Source organism: Puma concolor, chromosome B2 (assembly GCF_028749965.1).
Source record: "Puma concolor isolate L17-30 chromosome B2, mPumCon1.1.hap2, whole genome shotgun sequence".
NCBI classification, from domain to species: Eukaryota; Metazoa; Chordata; class Mammalia; order Carnivora; family Felidae; genus Puma; species Puma concolor.
The window spans coordinates 46204603-46227757 of NC_141671.1; the positions used below are offsets into that span (position 1 = coordinate 46204603).

The following is a 23155-nucleotide window of genomic DNA, read 5'->3' on the forward strand; positions in this document are numbered from 1 at the left end:
TAAAACAGCTATTATAGGGGCACCTGGGTGGCTCATTTGGTTGTGTCCAACTTCAGTTCTGGTCATGATCTCATGATTCATGGGTTCGAGCCCCACGTCAGGCTCTGTGCTGACAGCTTGGAACCTGGAGCCTGCTTTGGATTCTGTCTCCCTCTCTTTCTGCCCATCCCCTGCTCGTGCTCTGTCTCTGTCTCTCTCTCTCTCTCTCTCAAAAATAAACATTAAAAAGAAATTTAAAAAAAGAATGGAGTTTAAATCTTGACTATTTCCTGCCCGTGCCAACATGTAGATTTTCTCAAACATGCTTAGCAGTTTTCTGCCCCCTAATTTCTCAGAGATACCTGAATGCTGGCCATATTATGCTTCATTAGAATAATAATATCAACACTTTTGAAGCAGAAGTTTTTCCTCCTGCTGTTTGGAAAACGTTTCTTGGACATACCTCTCAGTAACCCACTCCATTCTCAATGACTTGTTCTTGGTATGAACTATGTATGAAAGGAAGGGAGCAACTAATGTTTATTTTGGAGTGCCAGGCAGTGAGGCATATAAATGTGTAGGAGCTCTATTAGGCTTGTAAGTCATTTAAGTGTTTACCTTTATGTACATGTTCTCCTTGGTAGCCTCAGTCACATCCATAGGAAGGGCATAATGGGCTAAAGTCCAGCCATTCAACACTTACTGGTAGAGGCAGTGAATCTGCGCTCACTTGCTTGAGGAGCATTTTTCTCTAGAGTTTCTATACCTGCAGGTGTTAAGACCGGGTTTGTTATTTTTCAGTCAGTTCATAAGCAGAACATAACCAGATGGCACACAACTCCAGGCAGGAAGTAAACACCAATATGTTAATATTCCAGTATTGTTTCCTAATTAGAATAGGAAGGGAGAGTTGTGCTGGTAGATGTTCCTCTTGAGTTTTTTTGTCTCTGTATCTGACATTAAGGGAGACAAGTTATTGTTGCTGGGGAAATGTAGTCACATGCTAGGAATTCATTGTTAATACACGAGACTACAGATTTTCAGGGTCTAGTTGGCCGATTTCTGGGACTCTGAACCCCAGTAGATTGAATTGTGAATCTTACCCTATCTTTGGAAACAGTTGTACTTTACTATGTAAGATTTTCTCTTGCAGAAGGTTGCGTGACTGCTGCTGGTTCCCACACAAATGTCCAGTAGCATCATTAATTAATTCATTTGCTCAATTGCTGAACTAAAAATTAATAAAGACTATCAGAGTTGGATTTTTGTTTTATTTTTGATTCTTCGGACAGTCAGATATATAAAGCTCATGGCTTAACCATCATCTGCATTCTCCTGATTCCCAGTCAGTGTTTGGATTTGTTCATATTCATTGCTGTTTGTACTTTGATTTGTTTGTATTTCCTATTTTCTACCTATATGTGTGTCTGTGTATGTGTGTGTGTGTGTATTTTATATGTTTTTTTTTTTTTAATGTTTATTTTTGAGAGAAAGGAAGACAGAGCGTGAGCAAGGGAGGGGCAGAGAGAGAGGGAGACAGAGAATCTGAAGCAGACTCCAGGCTCGGAGCTGTTAGGACAGAGCCTGATGCAGGGCTCGAACCCACGAACCATGAGGTCATGACCTGAGCTGAAGTCGGGTGCTTAACGGACTGAGCCACCCAGGCACCCCATACTTACATTTTTAATGAATTTCTTTTATGGAGGGCCTAGTGGTAGAACATGTTTTGTTTATTTTTTTCTTCTCATTCTTGGTATTTTTGCCTTACGTTGAATTCCAAGCTGGCAAAATTGGTCTTGGTACATAATTGAACATACTGCCTGTAAGTGTGGAGGTCTTGTTTGCTTAGGAGTGTTCTCTTCTTCCTATGAGCCAGTAAAAGGAATGCAGAGTAAAAACTTAATGGAATTGGAATGTGATAAAAATGTGTAGTTTTCTATTCATGTGCTGGCTATGGATAGTATTCTTCATATTACAGAGTGATTTGGAAATCAGTATTCAAAATATGCTTTTCAAAAACACACAAGATCTGTGTGTTTGACTCATTTAGCGGCAGTTATTATTGGAGACCCTGAACTCAAATGCATGCCTTTTTATCTGTGATGCAGTCTGTAGTACAGACTCTTGAGTTGAGAGACCTGTGGTAGAACTCTATTGTATTATATATTTAGTATGCTTACCAAAAAGGAAATAGTACTTATCTCTAATGTTCTACAAAGAATATTTTGGTATCTGTAATATATCACTCCTGTTTGAACCTAAAAATAATCTTGACCTCTTAAGAAGTAGCAAATATTCTTTATTATACTTAACCCACACATGGGACAGACTTTTAATAAATGTCAAATATGCAATAACATAAAACCAATAAATATGTATGTATGAGGCAACTGGCTTCTGTTAATCACGAGGATTTAATTTTTTTTTCTATTTTAAGTGATACTCTAATAATTCTAGTTGAATAGTTAACATGTGCATGGTAATGAGGAGATTGTAATTATTCAGAGACTTAGAAAATGAGCATAAAGTGTTGACTGGAAAAGAGAAGGTGGTTCCAGACCACAGAAAGAATGTGAAAAGAATGAGAGAAAGCATATTCAAGGAATGGCTATAGGCAACTTAGGAAGCTAGAAATTAGCTAGAAATGTAGCGTGGTGCAGTTGTTTTTGGTCGTGGTGGCATATTAGAATTACCTGGGTGTCTTTTAAAAATAGGCTGATACTAAGGATCCTCTCCAGAATTTTTATAAGGTAGAACTCAGCTAGTAGTATTTTTTTTTTTGTTTTTTTTAAATTTTTTTTTTCAACGTTTTTTATTTATTTTTGGGACAGAGAGAGACAGAGCATGAACGGGGGAGGGGCAGAGAGAGAGGGAGACACAGAATCGGAAACAGGCTCCAGGCTCTGAGCCATCAGCCCAGAGCCTGACGTGGGGCTCGAACTCACGGAGCGCGAGATCGTAACCTGGCTGAAGTCAGACGCTTAACCGACTGTGCCACCCAGGCGCCCCAGTAGTATTTTTTTTTTAATATTTATTTATTTTGTGGGGGAGCACCGGCGGGGGAGGGGCAGAGAGGAGGACAGAAGATCTGCACTGACAGGTTGACAGCAGTGAGCCCTATGTGGAGCTCGAACTCACAAACAGCGAGATTGTGACCTCAGCCAAAGTAGGTCGCTCAACTGACTGAGCCACCTAGATGCCCCTCAGGTAGTAGTATTTTTAAAGCTCTTCTCAGGATTCTAATCTGAAGATAAAACTAAGAACCACTTACGTAGTTCATAAAAGGCCTTTAAATGCTATGGCAAAGAGTTGTATTTAACTATCTGTTTATATGTTGCCTTGCACCAAAAAGGATTTAAAGTAGTGATAAGGATTTCAGAATTTATATCGTGGAAATAAAGGGTATATGCACATGTTTCATATAAATATGTGTTGGTCATTATGATGCATGGCACATGAACTTAATATATTTGAACATTTTCTGTTGCATTTGGGAAAAAATCTAGCCTACAGTGTTTTCTTCCCAAAAGCAGACTTTCTTGACCACATTAGCCTTAGTATAGCCTACCAGATTTTGAGTGATCTGGCTCCCTATTGAGTTTTCCCTTGTTAACTGTTTGTGGTTGGCTCCCCCAGTGTATAACATTCATAGAATATCAGTTTTCTGCCCTCCCAGTTGCATGGTAGAGTATCCTTTTCCTGGCATCTCATCTTTATCTTGCACTCCTTCAGATTCTTTCCATACGTGATTCCTTCTCATTTTTTCAGATTCCAGCTTAAAACAGCCATCTTAATGTCACCTCTTTGACATTAGTCTTTTCTTTATTACTCTGTCTAAAAGTAGTTATTTCTCATTATTGTATGTTACATGTACATTAGGTATTTTTTGTATATTGTCTTTTTCCCACATTTGACTAAACCACTAAACCCTATGGGGCAAAGGTGTAGTGTGTGTGTGTGTCTGAATCTTATTTGACATTGGTTCTGTAGTTTCTTGCAAAATATATAATGAATAAGGGATATTTAATACAATAATTACTATGTAATTGGAAGGCTTTTAAAAACTGGTGTGACATGTTCAGATAGGTTTTTCTGAAAGTGTTTTAGTGCTATTTGAATAGGTTTGGTGATGGTATGGATAAAAAGGAAATTGGAATGGTTTCAGAGCAAAGACTAAAAATCCTTATTCAAACTGAAACAATAGGGAAACAGTCTCATATAATCGGAAGTCTAGAAGTAGGAGTCTTATGACCCTCCATTGAATAATTTCATTATGGACCTGGATTATATCTCTCTCCATTTGCCATCTTTAGTGTCTACTTTGTCTTCAGATTGGTTTCCCTTGAGGTCACAGGAATGCTGACTGTGACCATCAGGGCAACTTGCTATTTTGTCCATTTAATAGGAAAGAGGAAAACCTCTCCACACCTGTGGAAAGTAAGTCCTCTTCAGTTTCTTGAACCAATTTGGGGAACATGTTCAATTCCAGATAAATGTAAAAAGAATGCTGTCTATTTAATAGCTTGGTATGATTGTATGAAGGTAGGATAGATTTGAGTGAATCAGCTACATTATCTGCTAAAGATGTTGAGATATATTCAGGCTCTCCCGTAAAGGAGGTGGTTTAGGTTTATAGTAGTACATCTTGTTGACTAATTAGATCCTAACGGTTGTGAGGATGGGAAAATGAGATATGATTTATAAAATAAAATAAAGACAGTTTCTAGGAGAAAATACACGAGTTCAGCTTTTGATACTCGGTTTGATATGAATATAGGAAATATGGGATGAATCTTGTTGAGAGTTTGTATTAAGCATTTATTTGTAAGATGCTGTCTTGGAAGTTAGCTAGTTAAATTTATGGATACAGGTAAGGTTGTTCGAGAAGGTTGCTTAAAATCAGAATAGGAAGAGTTTAGCTTAGAGTCTTAGAATATGTACATTTGAGAAATTGTTAGATGAACTGGAACTCTTGAAGAAAACTGATGAGTGATCATATAGACAGGCAGAGAATGATCTGAGTGAGAATAACTGGAAAGGTTGTGTGAAATATATACATATATACTAGACATAGGAGAGCTATGAAGGGTATAAGAAGTTACAGGGTCAAGATGTAGGAGAGGAGGGGAGAAAGTGAGTCTGGCATTTGAGCCTGTGTTTCCTTTTGAGGCATTTGCCATTTCTGAAAGTGCTGGCTGAGACTATGAAAAGAACTTCCAATGTATTTTTGGGTTTGAGAAGACAAAAATTGGAGTTTAGGGCCCACAGAAAAGGAGATACATTAGTAGACTCTTGAACTTTAATTGGGTTCCAAAAAAGACTCCGTTTAATAAGAAGTGTGAAATGGAAGTAGAACTAGCTCTCAAAAGCACTGAAGCCCACGTGCTGATTGTCTCAGTCTGATTGGAAGAGAAGGTGCTCTGGGATTTTACCGTGGCTTCGCCTCGCTGCCTGAAGCAAAGTAAACCCTTATTCCCTGGAGAAGAAGACATCATCTAGAATTTTAAATTATCTTTGTATATTTTCACACAAATGTTTTATGTCTCTTACTCATAGAGAAATAACTAGACATACTTGGAGATACGACACATGACTAGAAACAGAAAATAAACCTGGTCCACAGTGTTCTAGGTATTTGAAATATCAGACACAGGCTATAAAGTATCTATGCCTAATTTATGTTCAAAATAATAAAAGATGTGATTGATAATTTTGGCATAACTAAAAGCCATGTAAGTGTAAATGAATTTGTGTAACTATAAAATATACAGTGGACCCTTGAACAATGCAGGGGTTGGGGCGCTGGCCCACTGTACGTACAAGTTTGACTCAACAAAAACTTAACCAATAGCCTACTGTTCACCAGAAGTTTTACTGATAACAGCAATCGATCAACACATATTTTGTACGTTATATATAATATGTACTGTATTCTCACAGTAAAGTAGAAAAAAAATGTTAAAATCATAAGGGAGAAGAAATACCTTTATAGTACTGGACTGTATTTAAAAAATCTGTATATAGGTAGGCCTGCACAGTTCAAACATGTTGTTCAGGGTCAACTGTATATGATATATGTGTGTGGGTATATGTTAATATATATGTGTATGTGTTTTCAAAAGAAAATTTCTGAATTGAAGCTTATGGTGGGAAGAAAGATGGAAAATATAGAAAAGATCTTAATAGACATATAGAATAGAATGAAAAGGTTTAATGTACATATAATTGAAGATCCAGATGGGGAGGAGAGAGAAGGGACTAGAAACCTTATTTGAAGGTATAATGGTTTCCAGTCTTCCAAAAATGATGAAGCAAAAAGCTACAGAATCAAGAAATACTGTGGAGCCCAGTCTGGATATATGCAAAGAAAACTACTCCATATACTCACTATTAGGCATGCTGCTATAAGCAAAAAATAATATTGAAAACAGCCAGAGAATAAGACACATTTAATTTTAGAGTAACAAAAATAAGAGTGACAGTTGCTTCTCATTGGAAAAAGTTTGAAGCTGAAAGACCATGGAATCATGTCACCAAAGTGTTAAAGGAAATAACTGCTAACCTATAATTATATTGCCAATGAAAATATCTTCAGGAAAAAAAGATGAAGTAAGACATTTTTAGGCCAGTCAAATCTGAGAGAATTTATCACTGGCATGCCAGTACTTTAGGCAGTTTTAAAGGATGTTATTCAGGCAGAATGGAAATGATTCCAAATACCAACTGGGAGATCCAGAAATCAAGAGCAAGAGAAAAGCTTAAATAGGGATGCTTGGGTAGCTCAGTTGGTTAAGCTTCCACCTCTTGATTTCCAGCTCAGGTCAAGATCTCATGATTCATAAGTTCAGGCCCTGTGTCGGGCAGTGAGCTGGCAGCACAGAGCCTGCTTGGGACTCTCTGTCTCCTCTCTCTGCCCCTCTCCCTTTTGCACGTGTGTGCGTTCCCTCGCTCTACCTCATTCAAAATAAATACACTTTAAAAAATGCTTAAATAGGTAAATCTAAATATTTACTGTATAAAATGTTAATAATGCCTTCTGGGCATTTATAGAAATAAAAATGCAACAAGGCAGCAGGGGTATAAATGGAGTTAAAGTGTTAGGGCCAGTAGAAAAATTTATATATGACTTCAAGGATATGTGCTGTAATGTCTAGGCAGTTACAAAAAAATAAAATAATGTATAAAAAGATAATGGGAGAACATAGAATAATGAAAATACAAAAAAAGCAAGGAGAGAAAATGAAACAGACCAAGCAAGAAAAAATAAATACTAAGTAATTACAGAAAATATAACTGGACTAAACATTCCAGTTAAAAGAAAAATTGTTAGACTCAAAAAAAAAAGAAAGAAAAAAGAAATCCAACCATATTCTGCTAACAAGAGACATATCTTAATGATAAGAATTCAGGAATGATTAAATTAAAAGAGTAGACAAAAATATGCCAGACAAATGCCAGTCAAAAGAAAGCTGGTCTAATTATAGAAATAGCTGACAAAGTAGTCAGGGTAACAAGAAGCATTTAGAAGGACTTTAAGTCCTTGTGATTTATAAGCAAAGTTGCCATTGTAGTAGCGAAAAGATGAATTAAATGAGTGATACTGATATCCATGTAAGAAGTAAGTCTTAACCTCTACCTCTCATTGTACCTAAATTTGAATCCAGAAATAGATTGATAGGTACCTGCCTTATGACCAAAGTTGCAACTATGGAGAAGTGGTAAAGGGCATTCTTCAGTAAGTGAAACTTACATCTTAAACCTACCATATAAATACCTTATACCTTACCTAGTAACTTCTACCTACTTTACAGTATGCATTAAAAAAGGCAGTTCTGTGTGGATGGTGGTGCCACAAATATTTTGCAAGATACCATAAGCTAGTATTTCTATGCACTTGGAGTAGGAAACTGTTTCTTTAACGGGATGTATACATACGCACACATGCACGCGTGCACACACACACACACACACCCTACCACATCTTCCTTATCCATTTGTCTGTTGATGGACGCTTAACTGGCTCTGTATCTTGACTATTGCAAATAATGCTGTTATGAACCGGGATGCATATTATCTTTTAGTATTTTTATTTTCTTTAGGTAAATAACTAGTAGTAAAATTATTAGATCATATGGTATTTCCGTTTTTAGTTTTTTGAGAATTTTATCTATTCTTACTCATGCAGGAGGGAACTAAGCCTCATCTGAATTAACAGATGGATTAATTTACTACATACAGTGTTAATAATATATTTTTGTATTCTGTAATAAGATGTGGAATTTCTCATTTATTTTGATGGCATTTTTTTAGCTGCCATATATTTTAGCTGTTTTCAATAAAATTATACTCTTATGATAATTCTTTTCTCTATCTTAAATTATAACATCTGTATCTTACATATTTCTTTCTTTGGGCATTTGAAGAAATAACATAAGACTTTTTTTTCTTAAATTTCTTCTTGTTTTTGGTGAATTTCTACCTAAACTAAAATTCTGCTGTGCACAGTTGGATATCCACATACAAAAGAATGAAATTGAACCCCTGCCTCATACCATATATAAAATCTGACTGAAAATAGATCCTTCACCTAAATTATGAGGTACAAAACTAAAGCTCTTAGAAGAAAACATAGGGCTAAATCTTGATCGCCTTGGGCTTGGCAGTGGATTCTTAGATATGACACCAAAAGCTCAGACAACAAAAGAAAAAAAAAGCTAGTGGTATATATATACAATGGAGTATTACTTGGCAATCAAAAAGAATGAGATCTTGCCATTTGCAACCACATGGATGGAACTAGAGGGTATCATGTTAAGCGAAATTAATCAGAGAAAGACAGGTATCATCTGACTTCACTCATGAGGAATTTAAGGTACAAAACAGATGAACATAAGGGAAGGGAAGCAAAAATAATATAAAAACATAAGACTCTTAAATATAGAGAACAGAAGGTTGCTGGAGGGGTTGTGGGAACGGGGATGGGCTAAATGGGTAAGGGGCATTAAGGAAGACACTTGTTGGGATGAACACTGGGGATTATACATAGGGGATGAATCATTGGAATCTACTCCTGAAATCATTGTTGTACTACATGCTAACTAACTTGGATATAAATTTAAAAAGTAATTAATTTTAAAAAAGGAAAAGCTAAATTGTAATTCATTAAAATTAAGGACTTTTGTGCACTGAAGGGACATTATGAAGAAAGTGAAAGATTTACCACAGAATGGGAGGAAATATTTGCATAAATCCTATATTTGGGATCAGGAATATATAATGGGTTTGGTATTATATATAAAGAGTCATTACAACTCAGCAAAAAGACAGCCTAATCCAAAAATGGGCAAAGGACTAAAATAGACATTTTTCCAAAGGAGATACACAAATGACTAATAAGTACATGACAAGATATTCAACATCATTAATATTAGGGAATTGCAAACCAAAATGACAATGAGCTACTGCTTCACACTCACTAGGATTGTTGTATTAATAATAAAAATGGAAATAACAAGTGTTAACACGGACATGGAGCAATTGGACCCCTCATAACACTCCTGATGTGAATGTAAAATCTTGCAGCTGCTGTGAAAAACAGTTTGGTAGTTCTTCATAAAGTTAAACATGGAATTACTATATGACCCGGCCATTGCTCCTAGATACTTACCCAAAAGAATGGAATACAGATACTCAAATATTTGCATGCAAATGTTCATGATGGCCAAGAGGTGGAAAAAAACCCGGATATCCTTCAACAGATGAATGGGTTGTGCTGTATGCATATAGTGGTTATTACTCAGTCACAAAAAAGAATGAAATGATGATACATACTACATTGAGAATGGACCTTGAAAACACTATGCTATGGGAAATGAGCCAGACACAGAAGGTTACATACTGGATGAGTCCTTGTATTCGAAATGCCCAGAATACATAAATCTGTAGAGACAGAAGGAGGTTGGTGATTGCCAGGGGATGGGTAGAGGAGCAAATGGGGAGTAACTGAATAACGGGAACCAGACTTTTCTTTTGGAGTGATGAGTTTTGGAACTTGAGAAAGGTGGTTGTTATATAACATTGTGAATGTACTAACTGGCACTGAATTTTTCGCTTTAAAATGGTTAATTTTATGTTATATAAATTCCACCTCAATAAAACTAAATAAAACCTCGTACACTGACATCATATATGATAAGTCAGCATACTGTAGTTGATTTAGTCATGGCTGTACCAGGAATGATGAATCTTAGTTTTGTCACCTTTGATTTCCATGAATATTAAGTGTATTCTTTTGTTTTAGAATAGACTACACAGTTTAATTGATTTCAAGCTGTTATTTATGTATCTTAAAAGAAGTATGTTCAGTTAATCAGTGAACTTCTATTTGACCTTCAGTATTTTTCCTGATATTTTATATAAAACATCTTTCTTAATATTTTCTACAAATTTGATTGACTGTTTCAACTGATACAGATGGCTATGTTGGTTTATAGTTAGGATTGGGTGGTATAATTATGTAATTATATGATGCATTGTTTGTTTTGAGGCCATTTAAAATTGGATTTTTGTACCAAATGATGATCATGGTTTTAATAGACTAAGCTGTATTTTCAAATGATCCAAGGAAACTATACATAAATAGTAAAACTGAAACAATGGTAGTTTGTATTTTCATTATTATTAAATTAAATCTCTTATTTTGAATGAGGGGGTTTACCTGTGGCTTGCAGTATTCAAGATTCATAATCAGCAGTTTCCTATTGGTGTGAAATTATTTGTGGTCCTGTGATATTCTTTACGGTCCTGTGACCAAGTAAATTTTGAAAACTACTCAGTATGGCACATAAGAGTTTCTTCTTTTTGCATTATATGTGTTAGACACATTTTTGCTGACTCCTGTATTATCATGAATATCTAGTATGTATGCACCTGTGTCAATTAAAAAAATAACCTCTTTTGCCCACGCCTCCACCCACTTAACCCTCTGGCAACCACCAGTTTGTTCTCTGGAATTTAAGAGTCACATGTCAATTTTAATACTTGTTCTTAGTACCTGAAAGATCAGGAATCAAGTATGTCATTATATATAGTATCATGCCTTTTTGGTGATAAAATTATTTTTATTAACATGGCATAAAACTGTTCCCTGTGTTGTTTATTTCCAGCATATTTTCTTATCTGCTTCATAGGGTTTTTAAGGGTGTTAATAAACTGGAAAAAAATGAAATTGTGTTAATGCATTCCTAGTACAATTATGAGGGTTATAAGTACAAGTCTGTAATTTTCTCTCCTGTGTCTAATCAAGCTATCCTGTTAACATTCTTTGTCATTGTGATCACTTTTAAATAAGTATGTTAAATGTCACTGGTTTCCTATACTTCACTTTCAGAAAGTGGTCTGGATTTGAATATAGATAATATTACTTTCTGCTTCGAGTAAAATCATGTGATTGTATTGAGTAGTATACCACCCCTAAAAACAAAGGATGCTGGGAAGACAGGAAAAACCGGGCATTATTTGTTTCTCAGAAGCTTACGAGTGGTCCCCCTTCTTACCAAACTAAACTTAATTTTTTTTTTTTTTCCCTTTGAGAGTGCAAGCAGGGGAGGGGCAGAGGGAATGGGAGGGAGAGAATCCCAAGTAGGCTCCATGCTCAACATGGAGCCCCACAGATCCATCCTGCCACTGTGAGATCATGACCAGAGCTGAAATCAAGAGTTGGATGCTCAACTGACTGAGCCACCAAAGGGTGCCCCCAAAATAAGCTCTTTTAGGTATTTAATCTTACTAAGTTATAACTTTAAAACATTGTACACTTATACAAATAATGTCTCTCTTTCTATTTCACATGTTTCCAGCCTGACATTAACTTTAGGAAATAGAAAAACCTAAATAATTTTGATTGTTAATAACTTATTAAATATTTTTAAATAATCAGATGAAAAATCAGTCTTGGAGCAGAAACCTTCTAAGCCAGCTGCTCCGCAGGTCCCACCCAAGAAGCCCACTCCACCCACCAAAGCCAATAATTTATTGAGATCTCCTGGAACCGTGTACCCAAAGCGACCTGAAAAACCAGTTCCTCCACCACCTCCCACAGCCAAGTAAGTTTTACCTAATTTTAAGTTATACCTGATTATTTTTACTAATTTACTTTATCTCAAGTTTATTGATTACCTGCTTTTCTGAATCTCAGAATCATTTCTAAAGTATTTGTTTTCCATATTTTTTCTGTAGACTGTGATGGTTCTCTGTTAACTTTATATTCATACTAGGTGAATACACACAGATGAGGCTGTTTTTACATTTCTGATTTTATTGTGATTAGTCTTAATGTGGAGATTTATGTTTATGGAAATAATATTGTGGAACAAAGAGAAAAATTACTATTATGCTATAATATCCTTAGTGTCGTTAATTCATAATTTAAAAAAATGGTTATGATTCATATACAAGTGATTTCTACATATGTTTTGATTTTCTCATTTCAGGATTAATGGGGAAGTTTCTACCATTTCGTCAAAATTTGAAACTGAGCCAGTATCAAAACCAAAGCTAGATTCTGAACAGTTACCACTTAGACCCAAATCAGTAGACCTAGATTCATTTACAATTAGGAGCTCTAAAGAAACAGGTAAGTTAACATGTAGAAAGGTGGTACATTTAAAAAAAGTTGCCAATACAATTTTCAGAAACTATTTAAGAAATTTGTGCATGCATTTTATATCTGCATAGATATAGTGGAAATTAATTAAAATTTATTTAAAATCTATGAAGCTGGAATAGAAAAATAAAACTAAAAGAAGGTAAATGGGCAAAAATACTTGATTCACATAAGGACTGAGAAATGGATTAAAAGATAATCCATTTATCATTCTGTCCCCTCATGATGGAATGTCTATACTATCTAACTTAGGCAGATAGGAATACATTTTAGTTTGAAAAATTAAGAATAAAGAGATCACATTGATTTTTAATGCCAACACTAGATTACATTGAAGATTATTTTTACTTCTTCACTTTATCTCAAGGTACTTTTGTTTCCAGTTCAGGAAAATATGCTTTTTATATCTGTGTGTATGCGTGTGTGCGTGTATCAGCAGGCTTTACTTCCTTAGCTAAATGTTGTTCCTTAAGTTTTAGGACAGATTTTTACAACCCATCATTTTTGTCTCCTGGTCTTTTATACCTCTTAGTTGTAAAATGGAAAACTTGGAACACAGAAGTTTTGATAAAGGTCTCAGTATTAAAACATTGCACAATCATTTGTGGTAATAGTTATTATGTAGTACTTTGCATTTATTTTTAGTTCTTTTACATTTTCCAAGCACTTTCTCATTTATATTCTTATTTTATCTTTATAGTTATTCCAAAAGGCAGATGCTATTTTGTGTCTAAAGTCATCAAACTATTGGACACATTACATGTCCAAGATCATGTAAATCAGAAGAGAATTCTTTAAATCCCCTAAAGTGCTCATGATATTCTTTTAAAAGTTTTAATTTCTTAATATATTTTTTAGCCTTCAAGTTAACATTTCATAAATACATTCAGACTTAAAGGTCAATTACGCTTAGATTTTTTTTGTCACTATATTGTAAGATATGCTGCTTACTAACCTTTTGAAAATTGTAGGTGATCTTACTATTTTTCCATATTGTCATTTGCCAATGTAAAAGCTCTGACCTGTGCATGGCCTCCCTCAGTTTTTTTAATTTGAACGTTTTATAAAGATCCTTTCATTCTATATTTGGCTCCTGCCTGCTCTGACTGAAACCATATTCATTAATAATTTCTGGAAAGTGGTGAGATGTTGATTATACTTTAGAGATATTCACTCAAATATATTTAGTGTGTTTTATCTGGTAAAAATTGTTTACCGTTGGTGAAATAAAAACAAAAATAAAAATCCTCTTTATAACAGGTTTTTAAAAAATATCCTTTATTTTTTATTGAAGTCAGTAGTAAAAAAATAACTCTATCAGCTTTTACTGTTTTCTCTTTGATTTAAAATGTTACTGAAAATATGTTTTCAAAAATAATATTTCAGCAAAAAAGATTAAGTGTGCACACTTTTAAATTAAATTTTTATATAAAAGAATCCATTTGTATCGTCTTTTGAAATTCTACAGTTTTCTGCAGTCTTTATCACAGAGGCCTTACATTTTGAGGAGTCTCTTCAGGAGCTGAAAGAGTAATATTTAGAGCCTGTATTTTCTGTATTTTTCTGTTGCTTTATAACATTCTTGGCTATTTGCTTTATTTAGTTGTCTCAAGGTTATGGAAACTATTAAAAACTTAAGTAAATTAAGATAAATTTTTGTCTTTTAAAAAACTTTTCTATATATGATCACCAGCAAGCTTTGTTTCCTTTGCTACATTTTTAGTAGAAATAACACATGTAGTAATGTCAAACTGTTGGTGGTTATATAGTTTAATTTTTTTTTTTATTGCTTTTGGTCCAAATCTTTTCTTTTATCCATAGCCATTATTTACTCTTCATTAAAAAACAAAGAGGCTTTGTGAAAGAGGGTTTGCAAATTCCTATTTTTTTTTTCTTCAAATGAATAAGGAAGTAAGTTAGAGGAGCCAAGACGTATGTAAGGACAGAAGACTAAAATCTGACTTCTAAACTGTTGTACTTCATTCCCCCCACGATCAGGCTGCCTTTGGTACTACACCTAATACCCAGTTAAGTTCAGAAAATACACAGACACACCACAGAGATATTGATGGTTCCATTCCAGACCATGCAATACAACGAATATTGCAGTAAAGCAAATTGGATGAATTTTTTAGTTTCCCAGTGCCTTTGAAAGTTATGTTTACACTATACTGTAGTCTATTAAGTGTGCAATGCAGTATGACTAAAAAAATGTGTATACTTTAACTAAAAAATACTTTAGCTAAAAAATGCTAACCATCATCTGAGCTTTGAGCATGTTACAACCTTTTTGCTGGTGGAGGGTCCTGCCTTGATGTTGATGTCCGCTGACTGATCAGGGTGGTGGCTGATGGGGGTTGAGGTGGCTGTGGCAATTTCTATAATAAGACAACAGTGAAGTTTGCTACAGCGATTGACTCTCCCTTTCATGAACAGTTTCTTTGTAGCCTGTGATGCTGTTTGATGGCATTTTACCTAGAGTAGAACTTTTTTCCAAATTGGAGTCTGTCCTCTCAGACCCTGCCTCTGCTTTATCAACTAAGTTTATCTGCTATTCTGTATGTTTTCTTGTCATTTCAATAATTTTCATAGCATCTTCACCAGGAATAGTTTCCACCTCAGAAAACCATTTTCTTTGCTCATGAATGAAGTTTTATCATGGATTTGCAGCAATTCAGTTCCATCTTCAGACTCCACTTGATTCTAGTTCTTTTGCTGTTTCCACCACATCTGCAGTTACTTCCTCCTCTGAAATCTTGAACCCCTCAAAGTACTAATCCATGAGAGTTGGAATCAACATCTTCCAAACTCCTGTTAATGCTGGTAGTTTTACCTCTCCCATGAATCCTGAATGTTACTATTGGCATCTAGAATCATAAATCCTTTCCAGAAGGTTTTTAATTTATTTTGTCCAAAGCCATCAGAGGAATCACCATCCATGGCAGCTATAGTCTTATGAAGCCTTTTCCTTAGATAATAAGACTTGAAAGTTGGAAGAAATTCAGAATTAGTCCTTGATCCTTGGGCTACAGAATGGATGTTATATTAGCAGGCATGAAATCAGCATTAATCTTGTTGTACATCTCCATCAGAGCTCTTGGGGAAGTAACAAGGTACATTGTCAATGAGCAGTAACACTTTGAAAAGAATCTTTTTTTCTGAGCAGGTCTCAACAGTGGGATTAAAATATTCAGTAAACCATGTTGTAAATAAATGTGTTGCTGTCCTTTTTTTGTTTCATTTATAGAGCACAGATTTAGCATAATTTTTTTTTTTTTTCAGTTTATTTATGTTGAGAGAGAGAGAGCCCACACATGGCAGGGGAAGGGCAGAGAGAGAGAGAGGGAGGGAGGGAGGGAGGGAGGGAGGGAGGGAGTCAGTCAGTCAGTCCCTAGCAGGCTGTGTTCTGTCAGTGCAGAGCCCATCATTGGGCTCCATCCCACGAACTGCAAAGTCCTGACCTGAGCTGAACTCAAAGAGTCGGGCCCTTATCTGACTGAGCCAACTAACCAACCCAGATTTAGCATAATTCTTAAGGGCCTGAGGAATTTCAAAATGGTAAATGAGCCCTGACTTCAGCTTCAAGTCACCAGCTGCATTAGCCCCAACAAGTGTGTCAGCCTGTCCTTTAAAGCTTTGAGCCCAGACATTGATTTCTCCTCTCTAGCTATGAAAGTTCCAAATGGCATCTTCTCCCAATACAAGGCTGTTCCATCTACATTGAAAATCTGTTGTTTAGTGAACCACCTTCATTAATTAGCTACATCTTCTGTATAATTTGCTGCAGCTTCTACCTCAGCACTTGCTGCTTTGCCTGCAGTCTTTTTTCATGGAGACGGCTTCTTTCCTTAAACCTCAGGAACCAACTTCTGCTAGCTTCAGGACTTTTTTCCTGCTGCTTTCTCACCCCTCTCAGCCTTCCCAGAATTGAAGAATTAGGGCCTTGCTCTGGACTAGGCTTTGGTTTAAGGGAATGTTGTGGCTGATTTTCTATCCAGATCACTAAAACTTTCTCCCTATCAGCAATAAGTCTGTTTGCTTTTTTCTCATTTATGTATTCATTAGAGTAACACTTAATTTCCTTCATGAACTTTTCCTTTGCGTTTGCAGTTTGGCTAGGTGGCATAATTGGCCTAGCTTTTGGCCTGTCTCGTCTTTCTGCATGCTTTCCTCACTTAGCTTAATCATTTCTAGCTTTTGACTGAAAGTGAGATATGTGTGGCTCTTCATTTTACTCCAACACTTGGAGGCCTGTAGGGTTATTAATTGCCGCATTTCGGTGTCTCAGAGAATAGGGAAGCTCAAAGAGAGGGAGAGAGATGGGAAACAGCTTTCCATGGAGCAGTCAGAACACACATACCACTTACGGATTCAGTTCAACATCTTATGTAGGCACAGTTCATTACAGATAAAATAGTAACACCAAAGATCACTGATCACAGATCACCATAACAAATACAATAGTAATGAGAAAGTTTGAAATAGTGCGAGAATTACTAAAATATGACATGGAAACTCAGGAAATACTGTTGGAAAAATGACACCGATACACTTGCTCAACACAGGGCCACCACCAACCTTCAATTTGTAAAAAAAATGTAGTATCTGCACAGTGCAGTAAAATGAGATACGCCTGTAAATTTTGGAAATTTTGTTTATATTACATAGAAAATATTTACTGAGCAAGTATACCCAGGTATTATTTTAGTCACAAGTACTATTCTAAGACAAAAGGCCTGGCTGCTGATAACATACAGCTCATGTTTCAAACTTCAACTCCGGCTGTTCCTCATTGCCTTTTTTTATTGGAATGTTATGTTTTTAGTATTTGTAGCATAAAAGGGTTTGAAATCCTTTTTTTGAGGTATTGACACCTTAAAAAAAATACTGTTATGCATCAGATAACTTCAGATTTGGCAGTAGGTTTAGATATATTTTAATTTATATTTTTGGCTCAGTTTGAGGTTTCATATCTTTAAAATGGTATGTGAAACTTGACCTTTCACATGTTTCAGAAAGTTTAAAACATACATGAAGATCTTCTTAGAATCTCATTATTACATAAAATAATTTCAGGTGATGATATAGTAATAAGGACCCTGACTTTGCTGTTAAAAATGGGGGTTTTAAATTATCAACTCATTGATCTTGTTTCTTAATCTGTTTTCTAGCTTAAGTAACAATTGGTCCAACGTATCTACTAGAATATGTGATGTGGAAGTTGTTATAAAGTGTTATTTCCATTCTTTTCCTTTCCTCTGTTAATCCTGTTTCCTGTTTCTGCTCTCATCTGTAGAGGATGTAAATCTGTAACACTCCTCTCAGATATGACTTTCCTGTATATGAAGCCATTTGTAAACTATTTTAAAAATAAACGTCCTTCAGTATATATTCTCACATATAAGGTAGTACTATAAATATTGCATAGTTGTTAGAACCATGTTTTAATTTTTCCCCTCTTTTTCAAGCACTTCATCAAAAATTAGTTTAGAATAATCTCACTGCTACCACTGGTTAATTATAAAGTTCACATGGTCTAAATATTTCTAAAGTAGTAAGCTTTCTGGGACATAACATTGATTTAAAAATTAGTCTTAAAATATAAGATAGAAAATTTAGTGGTAACATACCTATTACAGTGAGAAAGCACAGCTAATGAAGTATGCTTATAGTGTAGTATTTTATCCTTTTTGACTTTCTGTGATAAATTCTTGGGTTAAAAGGAAGTTGTAGAGATGTATAACATTATTTGATCCCAAAGCATTACATTGTTAAATGGTGAAATATTCTTTCTCTTTAGTTTTGCTTGATAATTGATCTATTTTTGTTTGATTGCTTTCCCAGTATTTATTCATAGATTTCTTCCAGAAAGAATTCAAGGTGGAATTTTTCTAAGATGCCTACTTGTTGAGTGGTGCACACTATAAAAAATGAGTCTATATACAAAAACAAAACACACCCAAAAATGTGGAACTTACCTGGAGAATAAGAGCAGAGATTAAAATTATTTTATTATAATAATTTTCTTGATGTTTAAATATTTAGAGATATAGAGAGTATCATATAAAGCATAATTGAAGTTTCATTTATGTATTATGTGATTTTAAATGTTGCATAAGTTGTATCTTTATAGTGATATTTAAAAATACTGTTTGTCCTATTTTTCTTTTATTATACCAGAGAATTAAAATTGCCTTTTTCATTGTAATTACTGTCATACGCTAAAGACTAAAACTTGACTGAAAGGTAGTTTAATTTTAGTTCTAACTATATTAATGAGTTGTTGATATGTTAGCTATCAATTTATTACTCTCACCTCTAATTTTTTACTAAAACTCCTTTTCGAAGCTGTGTTGGTGTTCAGTGAGTAATTTTAAAAAGGCTTCTTTCTACTTAATGGTGTATTGAAATTAATACTAGTCATCGTTTTTTCTTTTGAAAAGACAATAAATCTAAAATCTACCACACATCTTATATAAGTTTAGATAAACTGCAGTAGGTATATGCTAAACATTTAAATGGTTCTATTCATTCTACAGCTGTTCTTTTTTCCTGCTTTGTAAAATAATTTTTTTGGTTTAGTCTTTTTTCTAGACATTCCTATCCTTGACTTTTCTTTCCAGATTTTGTTTCCTAGCCTGTTTGCCATGTTTCCCTTCTTACGTGTCAGGAAATTATCCTACCTTTCTCCATTTTGGTAAGATGACAATTTATAAAAGAAATCAAAACAATATATTCAATATAAATAGGTGGTGCACATTGATTTTTCTTTGTAATTGTACTAAAAGTGTACATGTTTGTCTGTCTATTCTAACCCTTTTGGTTTTCCATTTGAAAATAAAACTGATGTTGGAAAAATTTTCTTGATTAGTGTAAGATATTCTTTTGATAAAAGTTTTTTTTGTAATTGAAAACTGTTAAAGTCCATTTATTTTCTCCCAAAATTTGATATTTCACTTGGACTTTTTAAAATTCCATGTCTTCTTAGACAATATGTAGAAATGTAAATGGCTGGCAGAGTGGCAACGTAATTGCAAGAGTTAAGTGACTATCATGCCTTTCATGCCATGTGTACAGTATAAGTCTACTCTTATCACTCTTAGGCAAATTTAAATGTGTTCAAGTAGATCATGAGTCCAAAATGTGCACTATTTTACTAACCTGATGGCTTAAATGGAGGACCTGAGAGAGTTTTAGAATAGTAAAATTATTTGTCTTGGTGTTGTAGCCCCAAACTGGACATATGGAAGGCATTTTTACATGAGCATGGTCTATAATTTTATAGATCTACCTTTTATTTATCCTTTCAGTTTCATTTCTCTTCATTCCTATGTTTTTCTGTTTGTTTCTTTTTCTTTCTGCAAGTTGCTTAAATATGCATTTGAAAATAATCTTCACATGCCAAAATTATTGGATTGTACTTTTCTAGACTTTTGTGTCGGTTGTCAATACTCACATGTATCAGCAGTTTTTTTAATGTTTATTTTTGAAAGAGAGAAAGAGAGAGCATAGGAGTTGAAGAGGGGTTGGGGGGGTGGGGGAGACAGAGGATCCAAAGCGGTCTCTGTGCTGATAGCAGCAAGCCCGATGGAGGGCTGGAACTCATGAACTGTGAGATCATGACCTGAGCTGAAGTCGGTTGGAATGCTCAACCAGGCACCCCTCAGCATTTTTTAACCCTTCAAACCATAGCAAGTTTTTAACATCTTTTAAATATTGGTTTTCTTTATGAAATTTACAAATAAAGTGAAATATTTAAAAATATATTTAAACTCAAGGTCTTTCACATTATATAATGCATTTGCCATTAAAGCCACTGTGTCTCTTATTATGGTTTATTATATTTTATAAGTACATATGAACAATTATCAAGACTCAAGACCAAAATTAAACTCCCTTGATTGCCTCTTGTGATGTATTAACCTCATGACTAGATAGAAGATAGAACACACAAAGTAATCCAGAATGTGAAAATGGAAAAGAATTAACAGATCAACAGATACTTAAATTTGTTATAAAATGCATATTGTCAAACAGTGATACCTTTGTTAACCCTTAAAATTTTTTTCTAAATTAATTACTTTGAATATGAAAATTGATGAATAAGCTTTGAGGGGAGTAATAGTAACTATTTGTAGATGTCTGTTAAGAAATAACAAATCACTGAATTTGGATATTTAAATATTCGAAAGAAAACATTATAAATATCCAGGCAATGGTAATATACAGAATTTTTTCTGTCTTCTAAACCAAAGATAGCTGTTGGCATATCAGTTATCTTGACTGTGATTGATAGCCTTAGTTTGGAATCTAGGATAAAGGAAGATTACATTGACAATGGAAATGTCTGGAGTTATCCTTAGGATACTTGGATCACTTACAGATTTCTAGGCTTCAAAATTAAAGATCACACCTCTTTCAGCAAGGTTTTCTAGATCATCTAGAAAAAGGGAAGATACTATATACCATTGTTTCAGAGATACGAATTACATAGGCTTTAAACCCTGAATCAAAAGTTAACCAGCCTCTGATGGTGGGGAAACATGTGAACCATCCTTGTAGCATTTTTCCTTGATACCCAATTTGCCTTAGATTTCTAACTTGTCTTATAGTTCCTAAACATGGTAATGTCTAAGCAAAAGTGTAGTGAACTATGAACAGTTTGAATCCCAGCTACAACATACTGTGCACACACAGACACACACACACACACACACACACACACACACACACACACACACAAAGACTCATTATACTTTCACTTTACATTGAGAAATGCAATTGGAAAGCATACAGTTGAGTCCTTAAAATTTGAATATTAGGATACTACTTGAAATTTAAAACAAATTTTATGTGTTGAGTTTCTGATATATTGTAATCAATTATGAGTTGAAGAAGTAGATTATGCTTTTTTAATTTTTTAAACAAGCAAGACTTAAGATTACAAGCTTTTTTATGATACCACAATTTTGGGTTCAGATTTATATGTTTCAGTAAGAACTTTTGTTGAAGTCTAAGTCTCTATTAGAAACAGGAACTCTATGTTGTTAATAAAGTCTTCTAAAATGTGTTCAGTAAAGAGGATGTTTGTTTCTAAGGGTGAGTGTTGTTTTCCAAATGCATATGAAAAGCACAGGTTAACTTGTGAGTCCTGGTGGTACTCTTTTTAATGTATAGTTTGTTAAAAATCCAGAAACATTCTTTTTTATCTTTTAAAATGTAGTTATCTCTTAGTAGATGTGTTTAATTTTATTCTCCAGATCTTCTAAATTTTGATGACATAGCTTCCTCAGAAAACTTGCTACATCTCACTGCAAATAGGCCGAAAATGCCTGGAAGAAGGTTACCTGGCCGCTTCAATGGTGGACATTCTGTGAGTTACACTTGCTGTTGTAAAACACAAAAGTTTCTAAGAATGATGGAGGATTTATGCCTCCACCAAAGTTTAAAAATCAGGAAGATAGCTGTGATACTTAAGTGGCAAATGGTTGGTTATATTTAGGGAGATATGAGGTTATGTTCATTGCAGAGAGACTTGGAATGGAAGGTTACAGAATCAGGAATAAAGAATTGTCCTGAGACCATAACCACAAAAGCACAGTGTCAAAAGAGGTCAGGGTATCTGTGTAATCTACCCATCTAACAACAATAATTAGAATTGAGTGGTACCTATTCACTTTAGGAAGGAATGAGAACATTTTTTTCCTGTGCGATAGTCAGTGGTTTTTTGGTAGCATTAATGCTGGTATCAAAATGTGTGGCTTCTTTTTATGCTTTCTGGACTTTGCCTGGGATACTGGTAGTGCCTTAATACGCTAGCTCTTAAGCATTACAGTGCTTTTAAATTACTTAAGTAGAGAAAATTTTTGTTGCTAAGAGGCAGGCTATTTTTACCATGAAGACATGCAAGTTTGTTGTTCAGCTTGAAATTACGTACTATCCTGTTAACAATGATGGAATATCTGGAATAGTAGCTGCTACTGCTAAAAACAGTGATAATAGTTACTTAGTTTATTATCCAAATGTTTATTGCCTTTTCCTTTTTTGGTATTTTCTGTTTCTTGATTTAAAAAAATCATTTAGCCAACTCAAAGCCCAGAAAAAATCTTGAAGTTACCAAAAGAAGAAGATAGTGCCAACTTAAAGCCATCTGAATTTAAAAAGGATTCATGCTACTCTCCAAAGGTGAGCTGAATCGTGGCCCAAGATTTATGTAATTTGTAGGATTCTTTGTGAATAGCAAAATTGTGGAATTTAAAGTGTCTTTTCTTTTTTCTTCTTTCCTTTCTTTCTTTATTTTTGGGAGAAAGCACAACAAGGGAGGGGCAGAGAGAGAGGAAGAGAGAGATAATCCCAAATGGGGCTCGAACTCATGGACCATGAGATCGTGACCTGAGCTGAAACCAGGAGTCAGATGCTTAACCAACTGAACCACCCAGGCATCCCTTAAATAGTATTTAAGAAAAAAGTTGTTTCTACCAAGAAATAAAATAATTCCTGCTAAAAAATTGA

The 23155-nt window shown here is 34.7% G+C and overlaps 1 protein-coding gene across 1 annotated transcript in view; it reads left to right on the forward strand.

Moving 5' to 3' along the window:
- The window catches only part of CD2AP (CD2 associated protein), a 141614-nt gene that overhangs the window by 104806 nt on the left and 13653 nt on the right, over positions 1 to 23155 (forward strand). The window contains exons 12-15 of the mRNA XM_086707028.1: positions 11918 to 12083; positions 12471 to 12613; positions 21904 to 22016; positions 22727 to 22828. Coding sequence (XP_086563154.1) covers positions 11918 to 12083; positions 12471 to 12613; positions 21904 to 22016; positions 22727 to 22828 — 524 coding nt within the window. The remainder of the gene's footprint in view (positions 1 to 11917; positions 12084 to 12470; positions 12614 to 21903; positions 22017 to 22726; positions 22829 to 23155) is intronic.